Source organism: Arvicanthis niloticus, chromosome 13 (genome assembly GCF_011762505.2).
Source record: "Arvicanthis niloticus isolate mArvNil1 chromosome 13, mArvNil1.pat.X, whole genome shotgun sequence".
Lineage (NCBI taxonomy): Eukaryota > Metazoa > Chordata > Mammalia > Rodentia > Muridae > Arvicanthis > Arvicanthis niloticus.
Window position 1 is genome coordinate 15,644,108 of NC_047670.1, and position 23,839 is coordinate 15,667,946.

Sequence of the window (23,839 nt, forward strand, 5' to 3'; positions counted from 1 at the left end):
GGTTGTGTGGCTTGTTTGCAAAGCAATAAAAGTGTTCTGAAAAAGTGATAGCGGCTGCACAACTGAGAATATCCTAAATACTCCAAAGGCATGGAGACTTGTGCTCTGACAAAGCCAGCATTGATATCAACCACAGTCATAGCTAAAACCCCAAAACAAGGTGTCTGCAGGAGAAAGATAGAAAACTCCAGTCCACTACACCAGAGGTTGCCACTCAGAAAGAAACAAATGGTTGGCATATACAGAGCCGTGACTGAGTTTCCAAAGAATTATGCTGTGATAGATAAGAGAGAGATAAGAAACACCACAGACAGACCCCCACCCAACAGAAGATAGTCCTCTCAGACATATTTGCAACGATGGCTAGTCCATCAAATTTGGGGCCACAAAATAAATTTCTACAAGTTTGAAAGTAATAAAATCACACAATTTATTTTCTTTGATCCTAAAGGGCCAAAAGGCATGGGGTGGGGGGCACTAAGAGTTGGTCCCGTCCATTGTTCAGGGTCGTGGAGAAGCAGTCATGAGCGTGGAGGAGACAGAGGATAGCAAGATGGCATATAGGATGGTTCTCCAACAGTAATGAAGCACAAAAGAAGACTGGAGAGAAAAGGCAGAGGAATTTTTGCATTGGTGGTGTGGCAGCTGGAGGCATAGAGTCCCATCTGCCAAGACCAAAACAGCAGGAAGAAGTGCAGATGAACTTAAGGACAAGGGACAGGTCTGCTGTGGAAAACATGAGGCTGCAGTGTCCCTGAGATCCAGAGGGAGGTGGCCAGCAGTGAGAGGAGAAAAACGCTGGGCTGTGGAGAGCTCTGAGTAGCTGTCTGACCTCAAAGATCATAGAAGGATGCTAGAACGGAACCTTGGGACATACCAGGTTTCAGAAAGTCAATATATAAGGCAGAAAAGAGATAGGGCTTTTAAAAGGAAAGAAATTGACCAGTGAGATGGTTCAGTGGGGAAAGGTGCTTGCTACATAAGCCTGGTGGCCTGAGTTCCATCGCTGGAACCCATGTAAAGGCATGGATGTTGTCCCCTGACTTCCACATGTGAGCTGTGATATACATGCAACCCTTACGACATCTCTCCATCCATTTATCCATCAGTCCAACCATCCGCATACACACACACATACATACATACATACATACATACATACATCATACATAATACAACCATCCACCCACCCATCTATTCATCTGTCCATCCACCCACCCATCCAACCATCCACCCATACATCCATTCATCCATACATCCATTCAACCAACCATCCATCCATCCATCCACCCACCCACCCATCTGTGGGGAGCCGACAGAAGGCGGCTATCATCCTTGCAGCCATCTTGAGCCATATACCCTGATAAGAGATATGATCACAATAGCCTACAACAGCTGAGCACACTCTGATAACATCTTGCTTTAGATACCCAGGATCTTCCCTTGGGTGTGTGAAACTTAAAGGTGTGTAATTTAAGGGCGTGACTTAGAGATCAGATTTAGAGACAAGGCCTAAGGGCATGACTTAAAGGTGTGACTTAGAGGCAGGGCTTAGAAGTGAGACATATAAAAGGCAAGAGGCAGACAGAAGAGGTCAGTACAACTTGGAACTAGGAATTAGGTTAGTACAACTTGGAGTAGGAATTAGGTATTGAGGAAGAAGAATTATTAGACATTAGGCACTTAGCATTTGGAAGAAGTAACTTGGAACTTGGAGGCACTAGGGACTAGGAACTTAAGACTTGGGACTTGAAGAGAAGAAGAGAGACTGAAGAATAAACAGGATTGAATCACACTCTGTCTGGTCTCCATTCTTCACGTCCGTCCTCACTCTCTCTCTTGCTGAATCCCGACCCTCGGACTGGAGCAGCTTGGGGCAGTGCGGGCTAACAAGTTAGTCCCCAAGGCTTTTGGCAGTGCCGGTTCCAACATTGACAGAGTGGTCTGAGACATTTTGGCCCCCAAACTTGGGCTAGAGCGGCTCTCAACATTTTTGGCCCCCAAGCATGGGGCAGAGTGGTCCGAAACACCCATCCATCCATCCATCTATCCAATCATCCATCCATCCAACCATCCATCCATCTATCCAATCATCCATCCATCCAACCATCCATCCATCTATCCATCCATCCACCCACCTCACACGCACACACACAGTACTTAACAAGTTTTAAAGGAAGAAATGTTTGGCAGTAAGGAGAGAGGGTGAGCATTAGGCCCAGGGCACACTGCTGTGGCTTTCATGAAGTAGCAGCTTTTGTCCTCTACCACTGTTCTGTGCACACAGGACAAACAGTTTGCTCACTGAACACTTGAGAGAATTCAACTAACAGATGTGACAATTCTCAGTACAGTAGCTGATACATCAAGAAACCCAATGCTAAAGACATGTAGTATAAAGGAAGGTACAGAAGCTCAAGCCAGGACTCCTTCAGAAGGGCTCTACTGGGCAGTGTCCCATTTCTTGGTGACATTAAGCACATAGTAGGTGCTCACTATGTGGTCACCGTTGTCACCTCTATGCTACAACTCTAGCTTCCAAGCCACAGTGAAGCCTGTGAGAAGGTGGGAAAATTGGTTTGTGATTCTCTTGCTCTGTCAGGGAGTCTGCACTGACCATAGGCATGCCCTACCACCACGCTGAGATGCCTGCCCACCCAAGGTACTGACTCTCCTGCAAGCCTGTCTGCCCAGCCCCAACTGTGACATCCGGTGTGACAGAATTTTCAGTTCACAAGAGGACATTTTATTTTATTTTTGTTTTTTGTTTTGTTTTGTTTTTTTTGAAACAGGGTTTTTCTGTATAGCCCTGGCTGTCCTGGTACTTTCTCTGTAGATCAGGCTGGCCTCGAACTCAGAGATTTGCCTGCACTGTCTCCTGAATGTTGGGATTAAAGGCTTGCACCTCCACCTGCCACAGAAGGAGACTTTAAATGACAGACAAGGCAAGGCACCAGATACTCACAAGGAAAGTGACCTGCCAGCACTTCACACTGCTCATCTGGAAAGCAATGTCCTGGGTCTGGCCAGTAGGCAGTGTTATACAGCAGCTGATCTCATTATTGCCAACGGAAAGCAGGGCCCCACAGCCAGGTTCCGGGTGGTTGCAGGTACAGGGATCCAGATGGATGTACCCATAGTGCCGCACTTCCCGGGACAGCTCCAAAAACTGCTCCAAGGTGGGTGGGGGCAGAAGGAAGCAAGAGACCAGTTTTCACTTACAGAGCTCACAGAGGGGAGGGGCTGCTGTGCTGTGCTGCTGAAACCCATAGGATGCGCTCACAGAGAAACCCATAGGATGTGCTCACAGTGAAACCATAGGATGTGCTCACAGTGAAACCATAGGATGTGCTCACAGTGAAACCATAGGATGTGCTCACAGAGAAACCCATAGGATGTGCTCACAGTGAAACCATAGGATGTGCTCACAGTGAAACCATAGGATGTGCTCACAGAGAAACCCATAGGATGTGCTCACAGAGAAACCCATAGGATGTGCTCACAGTGAAACCATAGGATGTGCTCACAGTGAAACCATAGGATAGACTCACAGCAAAGCCCCTTGGCTCTAGAGCATTACAAACAAGGTGCCCAGTGTAGACAATAGGCCCTAGGCGGGTCACTGCTATGCCACGAAGGAGCCAGTCCTGCCCAGTCCCTTCTCCGACTTCTGACCCTGCTCCTGTTGAGTATGTGGAGCCCAAACACACAAGCAAAGAATCAAGTTGAAAAAAACCAAAAGAGTGGACATTATTCTAACTCATCAGAGTGATTTGCCTGCAGGTATCCTGCATGTCACCTGTATCACGTGTGTCCCTGTGGAGGACAGAAGAGGACATCAGATCTCCTGGGGGAGCTATGGATGGTGGTGAACCAACGTGTGGGTGCTAAGGACCAAAGCCGGATCCTTTCAAGAGCAGCTGTTCTTACCACTGAGCCATCTTTCAGCACACTTGTCTCTTTTTTATTTGAGATGAGGGCTGGGGACAATTCAGAGGCAGAGCACTGGCAGGAGGCCTGAACTCAATCCCCAGAACTGATGGAATAAAGCAAGGAGGAAGGGGAATCTTTTAAACATTCAATAACCTCTTAGTTGTTGTGAACTAAAGAAGTGAAGGGATTTAGTTAAAGGAAAACCTACAGCTGCTTGTTAACGAGTAAGCGATTAACTCAAATACTCCTTGGCGTTTGCCATTCATGAAGATGCACTAACACCTAGAAACCAGAGGACAGAAATCTGCAAGGATTATCCACTTGAAAACTCATTCTCTTGAGAGCATCATACCTGGGGCTGAGAGATGGCTCAGTGGGTAAGAGCACTTGCTGATCTTGCAAGGAGGACAGAGTTCAGTGTCCAGCACCCAGGTCAGGCAGCTCACAGTTGTCTGAAACTGCAGCTCCAAAGAATCTGATGCCCTCTTCTGGCCATGAGCATGCTACACACACACACACACACACACACACACACACACACACACACAAATCAAACCAATTGTTTAGGTAAGACAAACTACCTTGAAAAGTCAACTCAGCACATACAGCCATGAATAGCATGTTTACATATTTTCATTTAGAGATTTTAAAGAAATATATAATCGAGGCTGGGGGTTGGGGCTCAGTGTGAGCGCTTGCCCTCATGTGTGAGGTCCTGGATGTGGTCTCCAGCAATGGCTTTAGGAGTCCACTGTCTCTACAGTGCCACACCTCTTTTACTGTGGCACAAAAGTGACTAGTATAGACACACATAAATAAGTGCCTCTGTGTGCCAATAAAACTTTATTTGTAACAACAGTGGCTCATGAGCCATAGTGAGCTCATCTCTGGTTTAGGTCAAATTGCTTTGAGTCATTTTGTTCATCTCTGTTCAGCCTCCTTGCATGTGTGCATAAGACGAGGTAGTGCCAACTAGCATGTTTGTTCTAAACCCTGAAGCTCACACAAGAAGAGGAAGTATAAATTAGACAGAGTCCTGGAACATGATTCAGCAAAAGCTGTTAGCAACTTGACCTCCAGTAAAAGAAAACTGGCTGGCTAAACAGTAACATAATCATAAAGGAGAATACTTGGCAGTTATATGCAGTTATATAATAATGTGGAGGATCTAAATTAATTAACTTGGCCAAAGACATTATATATATATATATATATATATATATATTTATATATATATATATATATATTCCTTACACAGCAAGCTTTTACTAATTTTAGAATCAGAATCAGAGGTTGGCAGAGCCACTCTCAGTTTCAGTGCTCAGTGGGGTTTTGAACCACAGAAACAGCTGATTCTAGGGTGTGTCCAGAGTTCGCCTTAAGGGACCCTCTCAGTACCAAGCTTAACTCACCTTCGTTTGATTCTCTTTCTTCTGCAGTGCCTTTAATTCCTCCCTCTGAGCCTGTGTGGGTTTCATCCATTCTATCTCAAAGTCCTGCACTGCCTTAAAAGAGCATAATTATATAATTATCAACCTTAGTAGAAATAAATTAATCTGTATAAAGGGCTAAAACCCTAGACCCAAGTGGATCTACACAATCGTCTGATAGATTATAAAGATTGCCTTTTTGTTGCTTTGTTCTGAGAAAGGGTCTCAATATTGGGCACTCTTTATGTAGGTCAGGCTGGCCTCAAACTTATGATCTTCTGACATCAGCCTCTCAAGTGCATGGATTAACAGAAAGCACCACCACAGCTGGTTTAGGGCCAGTCAAATTACTGAGTAGGAAGAGTGTTCCACAGTTTGGGACAATTAGACTACTTGGCAAAGAAAGTCCTGTCATCCAGTCAAGCAACTTCCTAAGAGATCACAGTGCAAAACCATGTTGAAAGGCAGGGGAGGGGTGGGAGAGATAGCTTAGCAGTTAAGAGTATTGCTGCCCTTTAGAAGACCAGAGGTCAGCTTCTAACACTCTCATGTGAGATGGCTCAACACAGGCACCACAGCTCCAGGGCATCCCATGCCTCTGGTCACCACAGGCATCCCATACACAAACCCACACACAGGCATGAATACACACATATGATTTCAAGAAATGAATATTTTTTTAAAGTAGAAAATTAAACATGAATACGTTTATCTTGGTGGAAGGACTATCTTTTTAAGGGATGATGACAGAATATGAATATAGAAATAATCATATGTAATAAATGTAAATGCAGCTTCCTGTACACAAAACACCAAAAACAAAACTAAAAAGCAGATGTTAAACCAGGCAAAGGGTTAATATTTACAGAAAAGAATAAAACAAATGTAAAAATCACTAAAAACAGACCCTCAGATTGATACTGACCTTCCAAATGGCAAATGCATACATATATACAGCCGTACTAGTAACCAAAGAGTTTTTTGCCTGTTAAGTTGATAGGGCTAAAACACACACAGTTAAAATTGACAGTGGTCTGTAAAGGAGGGGTGGATTTAATTCACACAACTTTCTAGAGGCAACTTGACAATACAAATCTACAAACCACATATAAGAATAGTTAAGTCTGGCCGAGTGGTGGTGGCGGCGCACGTCTTTAGTCCCAGCACTTGGGAGGCAGAGGCAGGCGGATTTCTGAGTTTGAGGCCAGCCTGGTCTACAGAGTGAGTTCCAGGACATCCAGGGCTACACAGAGAAACCCTGTCTCGAAAAAAAAAAAAAAAAGAATCGTTAAGTCTAAGAAGCCAGACACAATGATGCATGGCTTTGGCCCCAGAACTCAGGAGGCAGAGGCAGGTGGGTCTCTGTGAATTTAAAGCCAGCCTGGTCTACAGAGAACCTTCCAGGACATCCAAAGCTTCATAGTGAGACCCTGTCTTAAAAAAAAGTGTGGAAAAGTATATTGCCAAAGTTATTACTGCTATTGTTTATAAAAATAAGATAAGTTGCTTATGGCTAGTAGCAAATACAGACAAAGTCTGTACTGAATCTGTAGGCTCCACACCCCGGGGTTAAGTGAACGTGGGTGAACAATTCTCAGGAAGGAAGCACGTGAGCTCTCAGTGTGGTTCTCCTCACTGCCCCCTGACAATGCATTCAACTACTTACAGGACGCTTTCATTGCATTTGGTATTGTCAGTTATGGAGAGGTTGAAAGTCTGCAGGAGAAGGGGTGCAAGTTATGTGGGGATGCTGTCCCATTTTATAGGAGGGTCCTGGAGTTTGATCTCTGTTGGAGAGAGATGGCACCATCCTCCGTGGGCATGGAAATACAGCTGTTCAGTATTGATAATGTGTCTGGTGATATCCTTATACTTTCAACTCCAAACCTACAGCTACTCTGTGAGGTAGTGCAGTATAAGATACCCTGAAATAGGAAACTGAGTTGGTGTAGAATCAAATATTATGTTATTCTAGCTTTCAAAGTTATCTAGGATAATTAACACCATGAGGGAAAGCCTTATTTATACATGAAAGAATACTAAGTTATAACAAGTGTAGCAACAGACTCCAATTAAAACAACTGGTCTCATGCATTTCAGGCTGGAGTGAACTGTTGAGTTCCTAATTCCCCAGTCTCTATCTTCCCAGTGCTGGACTAACAGGCATGCAATACCACACCTGCCTTGTTTGTTTGTGTATGTGTGTGTGCCTATGTGTGTGTGTGCACATCCTGTGTGTGCCTGGTTCCCATGGAGACCAAAAGAGGATGTCAAACCCTTGAAACTGAAACTACAGTTGTGAGGCACCACATGGGTGCCGGGAACGGCCTGGATCCTCTGCAGCAGAAGCACTCTTGACCTCTGAGCCTTCTCTCCAGCTCCTCTCCAACCATCCTTAGTATGTAATCGAGTGGTTTCATGTGCATGTAATGTTGTGCAACCATTACCACTGTCTACACCCAAGCCTTTCATAGTTTCTAACAAACACTCCAAACTGGACTCACTAGAGTGACTCATGTCTTTAACAACAGCACTTAGGAGACTGGGGCAGATAAATCAAGAGTTCAAGGCCAGCCAGGCAGTGGTGGCACACGCCTTTAGTCCCAGCACTTGGGAGGCAGAGGCAGAGGATTTCTGAGTTCGAGGCCAGCCTGGTCTAATGAGTGAGTTCCAAGACAGCCAGGGCTACACAGAGAAACCCTGTCTCGAAAAACAAAACAAAACAAAACAAACAAACAAACAAACAAAAGAGTTCAAGGCCAGCCTAGGTTTCATAGTGAGACCCTATTCCAACCAATATAAACAAAACAAAACAATAATGACACAGAAGGGAAAAAACAAAAACAAAAAGAAAACCCTGCTTACCCATTAAACAAGGCTGTTCTTGCACTCCCATTCTAGTCCCTGGAAATGTCTCTAGATCATCTCATGCCTTGCCTATTCTATATAGATTCTCAACTACTAGGGAAACACATATAGTTCCAACCCCAATAGCCACTGCCAGCCTCACCTGCATGTACAGCAAGTCTCCAGCTGCCCTGCAGTCCATCAACATGGAGTCCAGAGCTGGGTCCAGGTACCTGCATAATTACAAGACATGATTACATAGGCCTAGGGACACAGCCAGATGTTCTGGAAAACAACAGCCTTCTGCCCTGGGAACTGGGTCCCCTTCTCTCATAAAACTATGCCACCGTACTTGCCTAGCCTTTGATTTCTTCCTTTATTCCTTCTGTGTCCTGTTTTCTCCATATGGTGAGCTCTTACCTGGTGAGCTCTAGAATCAAGGTTACACATGTATACACACATGTGCATGTGAACACACACACACACACGTGCACGTGCACACCTTTAGGAAAATGATGTGCATTTCTATTCACACTCAGCTACTTAGTCCTGGATTCCATTTCCCTGCCCTGTTCACTTGCCTTGTCCACCTGCCCTGCACCTGCCCATCCACACTCAGCACCCTGCACCTGACCACCCCCTTCTGCCTCTGGAGCTGCTCAGAAAGCACCCCACCCCAGGTTTCTGATTCTTCCTCCTGCTTCATGTTCCTCCTGGTGAGACTTTTCCTGAGCAGCACGTCAGCTCCCAGGCTCTGGGGTCTGGATCATTTATCCCGCTCATGTCTGAGGCACTTTGTGACCCCCTTCTCCATTCATTTCTCATCTATCCCTAACCACCCCCACACCAACTCTACACTCCAGCCATGTTTCCCTCCCCTTTCTCCTCCTCCCCTCTTTCCTACAAGGTCACTGCCCCAACACCCTCCTTTCTCTGCAGACTCCTCTTCCCTGGGCCCTGCTCCCCAGCCTGCGCTAACATCGTCCTCTGTACTTCGTCGTCGGTGCCTTCAATTTATCCCAATCGCTGCTTTGATCAACTTGCTTTGACACCAGATGTGAAGGCTCCAGCCCTCCAGCCTAAGAAATGCCCTTCTGGGTTCAACAGAGTGACTTGCACATATTGGGGCATCCATGTCTATCTGTCAGATCAGAAACACCAAGATAAACAGATTCGTTCTGTGCAAGCCCAGTGAGGATGGACAGAAATGGAAGGAGATGTGGGTGATATACAACTGAGAAGACAGAGGCAAGCAGTTACTGCACGCAGAACAGCATGATCAGACCCAGGGAAGGATGAAAACAGGATCTGGAGGTCCAGCTCATTCTGGAGGAGAGAAGCAACTGAAATGTCTGACTAACTTTCCCCTTAGCTAGTGTTCACGCACCTCAGAAGCCCCTATGTGATTGAGAATTGCATCACAGTTGGATAGCCCTGAGACACCTTTTGGCATGGGGCTCTGAGCTGCCAGGGCCCACACCCTCAAATCTAGGGGGAACCATATAATCGGTAGACAGACACACTCAGAGAAGTCCTAGATGAAGACAAATCCTTCAAACCCAGCCAGGCCCACCAGTCAGAATCATGCAGCTCAGAGCTGGCTTCTCTGTTGCCACTGGAAAGGCCTCCTCTGGAGAGGGGGCAAGACACCCCAGGGTGTTATGTTGTTCCCTTGTGGAAACCTGGCCTTCATCCCCAGCTAGAGCAGTGTGCCTCTTTTCTTCCTATTCATGATCAAAGCCATCTGCAGGGTGGAGGTGCTGGCTTGTGCCTATGGCGGATCCTTACCTTGCCTTTGCATCTAGGCATCTGGGATATACTTATCTAAGGAAGACCGAGGAACAGCCTAACGTGCAATGCAGGCTTCTAGGTGTGGGGAAGCAGTCTGGCCACACTCTTTTGATCTCAAGCCCTCGGGAAAGTGTGAACTTGAGAAGTCTCAGCCCAGGAACTTTCTGTTAATGTTGATGTTACCTTTCTTACCAATGACTGTAACAAACATGACCAGATTTTTATTGCGTATTCACGATTGCTTTAAATCTTCACAATAATCCTAGGATTATTCTCCTATTTTACAAACGTGAAAACTGAGGCTTAGGGGGCTCACAGAATTTGGCAAGCTGGAACTTAGCTTGTGTCTTCTGCTTCTAGGAGCTGCCACACTCAGACACAGTGTTGGAAGCAGAGTCAGAAGAGTTATTGTCTAAACCCTTAAGTGGAAGCAGAGTCCTTTCTTCCTTCTCAAGTATTCAAGACATGAGGTTTTAATGATTTCTCAAAAGTTTCTGAGTAGCTGGGACTATCCCTTCAAAATTCAAAGCCACAGACTAGACCCAACAAAATAGCACTGAGCCAAGTAAATCACAATTCCTAAATATCAAGACGTCTTTTTTTCTTTTTAAACTTGAGTAGCAACTCAACACAGTCACGATAAAAACCGGGAGCCGAGCTTGTGGGACGTGGCTGGGAAAGCAAGCTACCTTGTCCTGTGATTTTCTGTGTACTTGTTCTTGGTAGGACTCCTCTTCCCAGGAAAAGAACAGCATTTTCTGATGAAGACAGATGGTGCTGTGCACATGCACATGTGTGTGTGTGTGTGTGTGTGTGTGTGTGTGTGCATGCATGTGTGGCCACCCTGACTTACACCCTCAAAAGAAAGTAAAGCCACCAGCAAAAAGCTGTACAGGAGAGTTCCCAGGAGCCAAGTGCAGTTGAAAGAACAGTCTTATACAATGTGGGGTCACAAAGAGCAGAGGTAGCCCTTTTAATCTAGGAATGTGTCCTTTTAATCTAGGGATGCAGGTGGCCCTGGTACATATGCCTTAGGATGAGCCATGCACACGAGGGGTTAAATTCAGGGTGAACTGCCGAAGTCCTACCCTCTGTCTTCCAAGCAGACCACAGTCCAACAGTCATCAGACCTGCTTGTAACTATCAAGGACTCCTTCAGTATCTACAGCTATCCGGCCCAGAGCAAAGCCACAGTCGGGAATGTCTTGCCAGTTTTTATTCCAAACCCCCATTCCCACCCACACACACCTGTCTCTCAAGCTATGGTGAGACTGGCAAGTTCCGACCCTACAGGTACTTACCACTTTCTGAGTCCAATCTTACAGTTTTCCACTTCAGAACTCTGAAGACTAGCGTAAGGCAGCTCAAAATCGGCCAGCTTCTTCACCACTGAAGAGGGAGAAGGCAGCACGAAGATCAGGCTAGCTCTGCTCTGTGTGACCCCACACTGTGTAAAACTGTTCTTTCGGCTGCACTTTGCCCTTAGGAACTTCATTGTACAGCCTTTTGCTGGTGGCTTTACTCTCTTTTGAGAGTGCAAGTCAGGGTGGCCACACACACACACACACACACACACACACACACACGGCCCACATACCGCCATCTGACTTCATCAGCCACCCAGCACAGACCTGATAAATGACTTGTTCTTCACAGCAGAATGAACTGAGACTCTAGAGGCACAGAGGTTTATTAAAATTACACTGAGAACCAAGGCTCTAAAACTTCTTGGACGCCTCAGACCAAGGAAGGGGTAACTCCCTCACCTGGATCCCATCAAATGATTAATGCCTCCTCTCGGTGAGATGGCATGGCCCTGCCCCAATCTGTCATCTGAAACCCTGTGTGTGCAGCAAGGAACCCCTAGAAAACCCCCAGCTCACTGTCATAAGCCTTCAGCACACCTCGGTTCCCAATGCTGATGGAGACCACACACAGCTGCTGTCTGCCTGGCCATGCCTTCCTGTTCGCCTGTTGGACCTGGACCTTCTGTCTCTGCTCTGGAGCTGGTTCTGCCCTTCCTTCTCTTCTGCTCACTACATCTTTATTCTAAACCCTGTCTCTCCTGAGGCCTGATCTCTATACAGCAGCAGCTTCTTCCCCACCACCCATATGGGCATCCCATCTCAGCTTCTATGACCTCTGAACTCTCCTGCACTCTCTCTAACTTGTATTCATTATGGAAACCGCATACAGACAAATGCAGAGATGTAGTAACTGTGTTCTCCAATGGATGGTATGACAGTTAATATTAGTAATTAAGATATGGAATAAAAAAATATTAGTAATTAAGACCCAAGTAGGGCTTCTGGTCTGCACCCGAGCACTGAGCAGATATTGAGCTTCAGTTCTGCACCCAATCCTACAAAACCCAGAGTGTGTGTGGGGGGGGGGGTCCCAGGAGCTCTAACCCTGGCAGTATCTTAGGTAAGGAGACAGCAACACCTGCCCCAAACAGGGAGTAACTGGCCTGGGACACTGATTTCTTCCGGTCTGCTCCTGAGTGCTGAGAGAATCCTGGGCTTCAGCTCTGCACCCAATCCCACAAAACCCAGAGGAGGCAGGGCTCCCAGGAGCTCTAGCGTGGGCAGCAACACCCACACCAAACAGTTCTGACACAACCAAGATAATTGAAAAGACAGGCTCCAGTCAGACACAGTGAGTGCAGGTAGCACTAAGGAGACACAGATGGCAAAAGGCAAGTGCAAGAACATAAGCATCAGCAACCCAGGGTACTTGGCATCATTAGAACCTAGTTCTCCCACAATAGAAAGTCCTGAATACCCCATTACACCAGGAAAGCAAGATTCAGATTTAAAATCACTTCTCATGATGATGATAGAGGACTTTAAGAAGGACATAAATAACACTCTCAAAGAAATTGAGGAGACAGGTAAACAGGTAGAAGCCCTTAAAGAGGAAACATAAAAATCCCTTAAAGAATTACAAGAAAACACAACCAAACAGGTGGAAGAATTGAACAAAACCATCCAGGACATAAAAATGGAAGTAGAAACAATAAAGAAATAGAAAAGTTGATGGTTGGATAGATGTAATCATCACCAACAGAATACAAGAGAAAGAAGAGAGAATCTCACATGCAGAAGATACCATAGAAAATATTGACACAACTGTCAAAGAAAATGCAAAGTGCAAAAAGTTCCTAACCCAAAACATCCAGGAAATCCAGGGCACAATGAGAAGACCAAACCTAAGGATAATAAGTATAGATGAGAGTGAAGATTCCCAACTTAAAGGGCCAATAAATATCTTCAACAAAATTATAGAAGAAAACTTCTCTAACCTAAAGAACAAGATGCCCATAAACATACAAAAAGCCTATAGAACGCCAAATAGACTAGATCAGAAAAGAAATACCTCCTGTCACATAATAATCAAAACACCAAATGCACAAAACAAAGAAAGAATATTAAAAACACTAAGGGAAAAAGGTCAAGTAACATATAAAGGCAGACCTATCGGAATTACACCAGAATTCTCACCAGATACTATAAAAGCCAGAGGATCCTGTACAGATTTCATACAGACCCTAAGAGAACACAAATGCCAGCCCAGGCTACAATACTCTGCAAAACTCTCAATTACCATAGATGGAAAAACCAAGATATTCCATGACAAACCCAAGTTTACACAATATCTTTTCACAAACCCAGCACTACAAAGGATAATAGAGGGAAAGCTTCAATACAAGGAAGGAAATTATATCCTAGAAAGAGCAAGAAAGTAATCTTCTTGCAATAAATCCAAAAGAAGATAGCCACACAAATATAATGCTATCTCTAACAACAAAAATAACAGGAAGCAACAATCTCCTTTCCTTAATACCTCTTAATATCAATGGACTCAATTCCTCAATAAAAAGACATAGACTGGATACATAAACAGGACCCAGCATTTTGCTGCATACAGGAAACACACCTCAGTGACAAAGACATATAGTACCTCAGAGTAAAAGGCTGGAAAACAGTTTTTCAAGCAAATGGTCCTAAGAAACAAACTGGAGTAGCCATTCTAATATCGAATAAAATCAACTTTCAACCAAAAGTTATCAAAAAAGATAAGGAAGGACACGTCATATTCATCAAAGGAAAAGTCAAACAAGATGAACTCTCAATTCTGAACATCTATGATCCAAGGGCAAGGGTACCCACTTTCATAAAGGAAACCTCACTAAAGCTCAAAGCACACATTGCACCTCACACAATAATAGTGAGTGACTTCAATACCCACTCTCAGAAATGGACAGATCATGGAAACAGAAACTAAACAGAGATACAGTGAAACTAACAGAAGTTATGAACCAAATGGATTTAACAGATATCTATAGAACATTTCATCCCAAAACAAAATTGACCCTTCTCCAAAATTGACCATATACTTAGTCACAAAACAGGCCTCCACAGGTACAAGAAAATTGAAATAACCCCATGCATCCTATCAGATCACCAAGACCATGGTCTTCAATAACAACAAAAACAATGGAAAGCCCACATTCATGTGGAAACTGAACAACACTCTACACAATGATAACTTGGTCAAGGAAGAAATAAAGAAATTAAAGACTTTTTAAATTTTAATGAAAATGAAGACACATCACACCAGAACTTATGGGACACAATGAAAGCAGTGCTAAGAGGAAAACTCATAGTTCTAAGTACCTACAAAAAGAAACTGGAGAGAGCATACACTAGCAGCTTGACAGCACACCTGAAAGCTTTAGAACAAAAAGAAGCAAACATACCCAAGAGGAGTAGACGGCAAACTCAGGGCTGAAATCAACCAAGTAGAAGCAAAAAGAACTATACAAAGAATCAATAAAACCAGGAGCTGGTTCTTTGAGAAAATCAACAAGATAGATAAACCCTTAGCCAGAATAACCAGAGGGCACAGAGACTGTATCTAAATTTATAAAATTAGAACTGAAAAGGGTGACATAACAACAGAAACTGAGGAAATTTTAAAAAATCATTAGATCCTACTACAAAAGCCTATACTCAACAAAATCGGAAAATCTGGATGAAATGTATAATTTTCTAGACAAATACCAGTTACCAAAGTTAAATCAGGCCCAGATAAACCATCTAAACAGTCACATAACCCCAAAAGAAATAGAAGCAGACATTAAAAGTTTCCCCACCAAAAAATCCCATAAGACCAGATAGTTTTAGTGCAGAGTTCTATCAGACCTTCAAAGAAGACCTAATACCAATTCTCTTTAAACTGTTCCACAAAATAGAAACAGAAGGAATACTACTCAATTTGTTCTATGAAGCCACAATTATGCTCATACCTAAACCACACGGAGACCCAACAAAGAGAGAGAACTTCAGACCAAACTCCCTTATAAATATCAATGCAAAAATATTCAATAAAATTCTCTCAAACCGAATCCAAGAACACATCAAAACAATCATCCATCATGATCAAGTACACTTTATCCTAGGAATGCATGGATGGTTCAATATATAGAAATCCATCAATGTAATCCACTATATAAACAAACTCAGAGAAAAAAGCTCACATGATCATATCACTAGATGCTGAGAAAGCATTTGACAAAATTCAACACCCCTTCATGGTAAAAGTCTTAGAAAGGTCAGGAATCCAAGGCCCATACCTAAACATAGTAAAAGTAATATACATCAAACCAGTAGCTAACATCAAACTAAATGGAGAGAAACTTGAAGTGTAAGACCCCCACGAAGGGAGGACCTCACCCAAGCCTCAGGAATTCACGGCCACCCAATAACTCACAAGATATCAAACTTAATGCAATCAGCAAGAGGTATATTTTGATCAGCATGCTGAGGTCAAGACCTGTAACCCACGCAGGGGCAGTGGGGTCTGACCCCCGGGCTTTGGAGACAAAGGGAATTTAAAGGCAAAAACCACAACTGAGGGGGTAAACTACAACCCAGGGGGAGTGAGGGGAGTCATTGGAAAGCACCTGTGGAAGGTACCAGCCCATTATTTAATTTGTGACAGGGTTCAAGGAACAGTCAGGGAGAACATTTTGTATAGGCTATTCTCAAGAGCCTATTCATATTCAACCATCTATCTTGTGGTCAGCCAAGTTCCTGAAACACAGAGCTCACGACCAAGCTAACCTGCATTCTTGTTTCTGCTCAGCCTGTTAGGAGTTTTTGAAACTTTTTAACCCTTTCAGAAGCAATCCCACTAAGATCAGGGACTAGACAAGGCTACCCACTTTCTCCCTACTTATTCAATATAGAACTGGAAGTCCTAGCCAGGGCAATTAGGCAACAAAAGAAGGTCAAATGGATACAAATTGGAAAGAAAGAAGTCAAAATTTCACTATTTGCAGATGATATGATAGTATACTTAAGTGACCCCAAAGTTTCCATCAGAGAACTCCTAAACCTGATAAACAACTTCAGCAAAGTGGCTGGATATAAAATTAACTCAAACAAATCAGTTGCCTTCCTCTACTCAAAGGATAAACAGGCTGAGAAAGAAATTAAGAAAATGACACCCTTCACAATAGTCACAAATGATATAAAATACCTTGGTATGAATCTAACCAAACAAGTGAAAGATCTGTATGACAAGGACTTCAAGTCTCTGAAGAAAGAAATCAAAGCAGATCTCAGAAGATGGAAAGATCTCCCATGCTCATGGATTGGCAGGATTAATATAGTAAAAATGCCTATCTTGCCGAGAGCAATCTACAGATTTGATGCAATCCCCATCAAAATTCCAACTCAATTCTTCACAGAGATATGAAGAAAAATTCTCAAATTCATTTGGAATAACAAAAAAACCCAGGATAGTGAAAACTATTCCCAACAACAAAAGAACTTCTGGGGGAATCACTGTCCCTGACCTCAAACTGTACTACAGAGCAGTAGTGTTAAAAAAAAAAAAAAAAAAAAAAACAAACTGCATGGTATTGGTACAGAGACAGGCAGGAAGATCAATGGAATAGAATTGACAACCCAGAAATGAACCCCCATAACTAGAGTCACTTGATCTTTGACAAAGGAGCTAAAACCATCCAGTAGAAAAAAGACAGCATTTTCAACAAATGGTGCTGGTTCAACTGGAGATCAACATGTAGAAGAATGCAAATTGATCCATACTTATCTCCTTGTACAAAGCTTTAGTCCAAGTGGATCAAGGACCTTCACATAAAACCAGATACACTGAAACTAATAGAAGAGAAAATGGGAAAAAGCCTTGAACACATGGGCACAGGGGAAAATTCCTGAACAGAACACCAATGGCTTATGCTCTAAGATTAAGAATTGACAAATGGGACCTCATAAAACTGCAAAGCTTCTGTAAAGCAAACAACACCGTCAATAAGACAAAGAGGCAACCAACAGATTGGGAAAAGATGTTTACCAATCCTACATCTGATAGAGGGCTAATATCCAAGGTATACAAAGAACTGAAGAAATTAGACTCTTGACAATCAAATTACATGATTTAAAAATGGGGTACAGAGCTAAACAAAGAATTCTCAACTGAGAAAACTCGAATGGCTGAGAAGCACTTAAAGAAATGTTCAGCATCCTTAGTCATCAGGGAAATGCAAATCAAAACAACCCTGAGATTCCATCTCACACCAGTCAGAATGGCTAAGATCAAAAACTCAAGTGACAGAAGATGCTGGGAAGGATGTGGAGAAAGGGGAACACTCCTCCATTGTAGGTGGGATTGTAAGCTGGTACAACCACTATAGAAAGCAGTCTGGCTGTTCCTCAGAAAATTGAACATAGCATTACCTAAGGACCCATACCACTCCTGGGCATATACCCAAAAAATTCTCCAACATACAACAGGGACACATGCTCCACTCTGTTCATAGCAGCCTTATTTATAATAGCCAGAAGCTGGAAAGAACCCAGATGTGCTTCAACAGAGGAGTGGATACAGAAAATGTGATACATTTACACAATGGAGTATTACTCAGCTATTAAAAACAATGAATTCATGAAATTCGTAGGCAAATGAATGGAACTAGAAAATATCATCCTGAGTGAGGTAACCCAATCACAAAAAACCACACATGGTATGTACTCACTGATAAATGGATATTAGCCCAAAAGCTCACAATACCTAAGATACAATGCATAGACCACATGAAGCTCAAGAAGAAGAAGGATGACCAAAGTGTGGGTGCTTTGGTCCTTCTTAGAAGGAGTAACAAAATACTCAACAAGAGCTCCCAGGGTCTAAACCTCCAGCCTGAGAACACAAAGGGAGGGACTCATGGCTCCACCTGTATAGTTAGCTGAGGATGGCCTTGTCAGGCATCAGTGGAAGAGGAGGGCCTTGGTCACTGAAAGTCTGGATGCTCTAGTGTTGGGGAATTTGAGAGCAGGGAGGCCGGAATGGGTGGATGGGTGGGGCACACCCTCATAGAAGTAGGAGGAGGGGGAATGGGATAAGTGGTTTTGGGAGGAATGGGAGAGGGGATAACATTTGAAGGGTAAATAAATAAAATATCCATTAAAAATACAGATAATGAAACTGGCAATTGTAGTCGAGCAGTTGAGACTTTTTGTCATCAATTTATTACAGGGATTCCTTATAATCCTCAAGGACAAGGTATTGTGAAAGGGGCCCATGGAACTTTAAAACAATATCGTCATAAAATAAAAAGGGAGGGAGGTATATACCCAAACACCACAAATTTATTCAAATCATATTCTTTTTATTTTACATTAAAAAAAATTTTTTTTTGCATGCCAAGGAACTTTCTGCTGAGTGTCAATGGCATCCTTCAACTAGGCAGACTTATACCAAGGTGAAAAGTGAGAATCCACTTACAGGCATACGGCATGATCCCGCCCAGGTGTCTAATATGGGGAAGAGGGCATGTTTGTGTTTTTTCTGGAGAATGCTGTAGGAGCATGGTGGCTCCCAGAATGATTGGTGAAAGCTGCTGTTTCTGAGACAAAGAATGATGCTGACCTGTGAGCTTGCTGAGTGCCCTGACAAGGGTGACTGGGGAGCTGTATTGGATATATGTTCCTGACCTACCTTTGCTTGCCTATATCCAGGATGGGACAGACTGCCTTGCCTCAAGTTTTTAGACCTTGTGGGACAGAGAATCAAAAAGAGAAATTATAATAACTCTTGTTTTTTTCTTAAAGGTGACTAGTTATTCGGACTCAATCATGTACTGGTCTAGAAATCAATCCGATTTTAGAAATAACAGTCTTCATTTGGAAGACTGGATCTGGACATTTTCAGAGACATATTTGAAAGTTAGCTGCAGTTTTCTATGATGTTATGATAGCAAGAGATAAAGTTGGGACAGGATCTGGATTTCAAACAAGGGTTAGTGCATGTTTTAAGGCTCTTTTAATTGTCAAGCTAAAATAGGTTTTGTCTCTTCTACAACATTTATTGTAAGTTGCATTGACTGTATACTTTCTAATTGTGTTAGTGTGTCGATACCTGGAATGTCTGTTATGGGGGGTCTATCAACCAGCTTTTGTCTTACTGCCCTGAGTATTAGAAAACCTAGATTCTCTGAAAAAAGCTTGAAAGTGCTGGAAGAAGTGAGTTAGGTTTTAGGCAGAATAAAGAGGGTAGTGGGCTTGATTATTGCTGGTATAACAGCTTTAATTTCATTAATTGCTAGCACCATTGCTTCTGCAATAGCTTTGGCACAAGGAGTTAAGACAGCTATTCTTGTTAACCATCTAGCAAAAAAAATGTTACTAATATATTGAATATACAAAAGGATTTATATAGGTGTTTGAAACAATGGATTGTTGCTCTATATCCTATTCAAATTATCAGAAGGAGGTTCAGGGTTCAGGAGCCATCTCAAGTGTCATGACAAATACCATTGGAGTTGTGTTACTTCTAAAATTTACAATTAGAAAAAAGTTTAAAGACATCTGTAGGGTATTTGGCATAATTCTAACACCTCTCTGGGTGTTTTAACTTTGTATAGTGAGATTTTGAATTTAAAGAATGTTGCTCTGTTGAGCTTTAACGCTGCAGATAATGCCGAAAAAATTATCCATGGCCTGAAGCCAGTATTTCCATTTTGGTCAAACCTCAGGAATGGCATATATAGCTTGATCAAGCTAGCCCTTCTTGTTCTGGGAATACTCTTATTCCTGTTCATTGTGTTAAAGTTTGTCTCTAACTACATCAACATGTTGGCAGCCAAAGTACATGGCTTGAAACTGAAAACAGACCCCCAGACAGAGCTATTAATTTAACAGGCTGGCAAGCCAAGGATGGGTAAGATTCTGCACAGAGCCTTACCAACCTAAAACAGAAGCACATTGCTTTTGATAATGCATATTCCATGATGGGTAAGGAAGGCATTCTTATCAGAATGACCTAAGACAGGCTCAGTCTGGTTTATGCAATAAAAAGGGGGAGATGTGGAGAGCTTTTGGGGCTGCCTGGCAGAAATCTGACAAGGACCAAGGACAAGAAAGTGGGCTACTTGTAAGGAATCTGACATAGGACAAGGAAATGGACTTCAGGCAGGAATCTGACATTAGGCTGGAACAAAAAAAGTAACTTCAGGCAGAAATCTAAAGCTTAGGCTAGAACAAAGAAGAAATTACAGGCAGGAATCTAAATCTTAAGCTAGAACAAAGAAGTTGGCTTCAGGCATGAAAATGACTTTGGGCTAGGACAGGGAGTTAGGCTCAGATATTTTTGTCATCCTGATAAGCCTTTAGAAATAGTGATCACAGGAGTGATCACAGGTCTCTATTTATTGTCATGCATGTTCTTTGACTATTTGTGTTTAGTGTCTTGCTTGTTCCTTGACTATTTGCATCTACTGTATTGCTAGTTCCTCAACCTAGAACTGACCTTAATACTTGCATGTCATTTAAACAGTATAAAAGCAAAAAACGAGGAGGAGAGATGGGATAGGGGATTAATGGGGTGGGGGGGATGAGGAAAGGGGATAACATCTGAAATGTAAACAAATAAAATATCAGATTTTTTAAAAAGACCCAAGTAGGCAGAATAATCTAGCAAACTGCTGCACCTTGTGAATTTAATGTCATTCCATAAACTCTGACACTGTGAAAGGCACAAATGTGTTTGTGTATGTCTCTGGAATAGCATGCTCAGGACAGGCAGCTTAGCTAGTTAATTAGCATGCACAGTTCACAAACAGCTTTCAAATGAGAAGGTAAGGCAATATTATTGAGGTCAGGGAGGAACAAAAATATTCTCTTGCATGTGTGTGTTTTTAACTTTCTGAAATTCATCCCCCCAAAATTCAATACTTTATTTTCATCAAATCCCAGCCTATTGGGTAAGATATTTTACCTGGGGTTGAGATAAAGAGATAGGTCAAGAGGTGTCCAGAGCCATGCCAAGACCCAACAGCCCCTAGAGTCCAGCCTACCCCAAGTCCTGTGAGTTCTAACCACATACTGCTTCCCATTGCTTTAAAGTGACTGAAATGAGTCCACGGCATTAAGGCCTTGTCATCTAGACTGTAGTGGAAAGAAACCAAACGTCACATGACACTGCCATCTTTTACTGTCTTGTTGGAATTCTTAAAAGAATCTGAGCACCCATTTATTATCCCCGTATTATAGAAAATATTCCCCAACAAAGAGGCATTATGTGGTTGTGAGATGTCTTTTTTTGTACCAGGAGTCTAGCACCCCATCAACCAGGAAGCCATGGATGAAGATGGTGGAACGCAGAGGTTAGGACCACAGTGAACTCCAGTAGACTCCAGAAGTACAGGTATTGGCCCAACCTTAGATTTAGGTTTTGACTACACCATGTATGATAGTTAATTTCTCTGTTTCTCTCCCTCTCCCTCCGTCCCTCCTTCTGTCTCTGCCTCTTTCTGTCTCTCTCTCTCGGGGGGGTGGGGGGGGAGAAAGAGAGAGATGGTATTTCCAGATACAATTTCATCATAAAGGGTCTAGTCTAATGCATCACTTCATTCCCTCATGGAATAGTTGGAGGAAGTGGACCCCTGCCATGTGTCTTTTGTTTTGTTTTGTTTTGTTTTGTTTTGTTTTGTTTTGTTTTGTTTTTCTCTCCCTAGTCTTTTACTTTGCCCCCTACCTGCCGTGGTGTGAACTGCTCTGCCCCCTATCTACTATGATGTGAACTGCTCTGCCTTGTCCCCTATTGCTTTCCCTGTCATGGGGGAAAAAATGACTAATTCCTTATGCTGTTTCCATCAGGCACTATATCACCATAACATGAAGTTGAAATGACATGCATGCTACCTCTCTGGGGATACATTGTCTCTGAGCAATGACACAGTCTTTTATTCTCCAAATAGTCTGTTTGTTTAAGACAAGGCTTCACTGTGTAGCTTTGGCTGTCCTAGTATTCATTATGTAGTGTAGGAAGCCACTGTTAGCGGTGGTATAATTCGCCATTCCAAGATGGCGCGGACATCGTGTCCTCTCCACTAGTAAACAATTAACTGCGCAGGTGCAAAGGCAGAAAGCCCGCCAAAGTCACTGGCCAATCCCGAGGTGTAATATTGGGTGATGAGTGAACAGCCAATCAGAAGTGAATACGTCACTCTAGGGTGTATTTAAGCTGTGCCTCTTCCTGTCTTTGGCCCTTCCGAGTTTTCCACGCCTGCTGATACAGATTAAAGCCTCGCTGTGGTGATACCCGAATACTGTCTCACGTGTTTCTCTTCCACGGGCAGAGGGGACACGGGAGGCGCGCAGAACAATGTAGATGCAGCTGTCCTTGAACTTACTGAGTTCTGTCTGCCTCTACCTCCAAATGCTGGGATTAATGGTGAGTACCACTACACCTGGCTACATTCTCCAAATCTTTGATCCAGGGCTGAAGACAGCAGTAGAAACCACACCCTGAAGGGCAGCCAGTCCATGTGGGTGCTTTCCAGTCCCAGTGGGTACTTTCAACACCCCAATGCCAAGCCCCTGCTCACACCTGTCCAATCCTGGGTTCCCCTTTTCTGTCTTACCAGAGAGCTTGCCCTCCGGGAAACACCGGATGAGAAAAAGGCCGAAGTAGCCCACCAGCTCTGGATGCAGTCCGAGTTTGTGCGCCACCACCTTAATAGGAACAAGCAAAGGGGAAGTATTGAGCTAATAACCATACTTGCAGGCTGTGGCGGCAGGCTGGAAGGGTCTGGAGCACACCAACAGCAAATGCTTTTTCAGGCCAGCAGACATGCGAAGAAACATTTTGGAATCTAAAAATGGCTCAATACTTGTTCTAGTTTGAATCTGAAATGGCCTCTGCAGGGTCATGAACTCTCGGTAGCCAGCAGGAAGCACTGAATTTGGAGATTATAGACACTTTTGGCCACGATGCTATTGTAAATCCACAGGGCTGGGACTTGAGGGGTCTAGGCCAGTTTCCCTTCTGGCCCAGATTCTGTGCTTCAGGCCCACTGTGTCGTGAGGAGTCATAGCTGCTCGCCCCTGTCATCATAAGCTGTTCATCCCTGTCGTCATGAGCTGCACCATGATGGAGGCACAACCACGAATGGAGGTTAAGTTGTCGGCCCTGAACCTGTTTCTGTCGGGCCATTGAGAAAAGTAGCTAATGAAACATTGGTTCTAGAAATCTTAGAAAGATAGAAATTCAGAGTGAATAAAGGCAAAATCCGTGCCAGCTGGGCCCCACTGAAGCTGGCTGTCCTGCCTTGGGTGTAGACATATGTCCTGGACTGTCCTAGAGTTTATTGTCTGATGGAAGGCATCCTCCACAAACATCTGTTTTCTGGCATCTAGTGGCTTGCCTTCCTATATGCACCAAGCAAAAGGCATTTCCCACTACTCAGTGGTGTGTAAAAGTGCATATGCTGTGTTCTGTTTTGACACATCTCTGTGATGTGATGC

General features: G+C 43.4%; 1 protein-coding gene across 6 annotated transcripts in view; it reads right to left on the reverse strand.

Annotated features, from left to right (window-relative positions):
• The window catches only part of Snx31 (sorting nexin 31), an 81,193-nt gene that overhangs the window by 39,171 nt on the left and 18,183 nt on the right, over window positions 1-23,839 (reverse strand). For all 6 annotated transcript variants that reach the window (XM_034516987.2, XM_076911266.1, XM_034516986.2 and 3 more), the window contains 5 exons: window positions 22,957-23,047; window positions 11,303-11,390; window positions 8,374-8,443; window positions 5,346-5,438; window positions 2,966-3,169 (listed from right to left, as the gene is read on the reverse strand). In XM_034516987.2, the coding sequence (XP_034372878.1) occupies window positions 2,966-3,169; window positions 5,346-5,438; window positions 8,374-8,443; window positions 11,303-11,390; window positions 22,957-23,047 (546 nt within the window). The remainder of the gene's footprint in view (window positions 1-2,965; window positions 3,170-5,345; window positions 5,439-8,373; window positions 8,444-11,302; window positions 11,391-22,956; window positions 23,048-23,839) is intronic.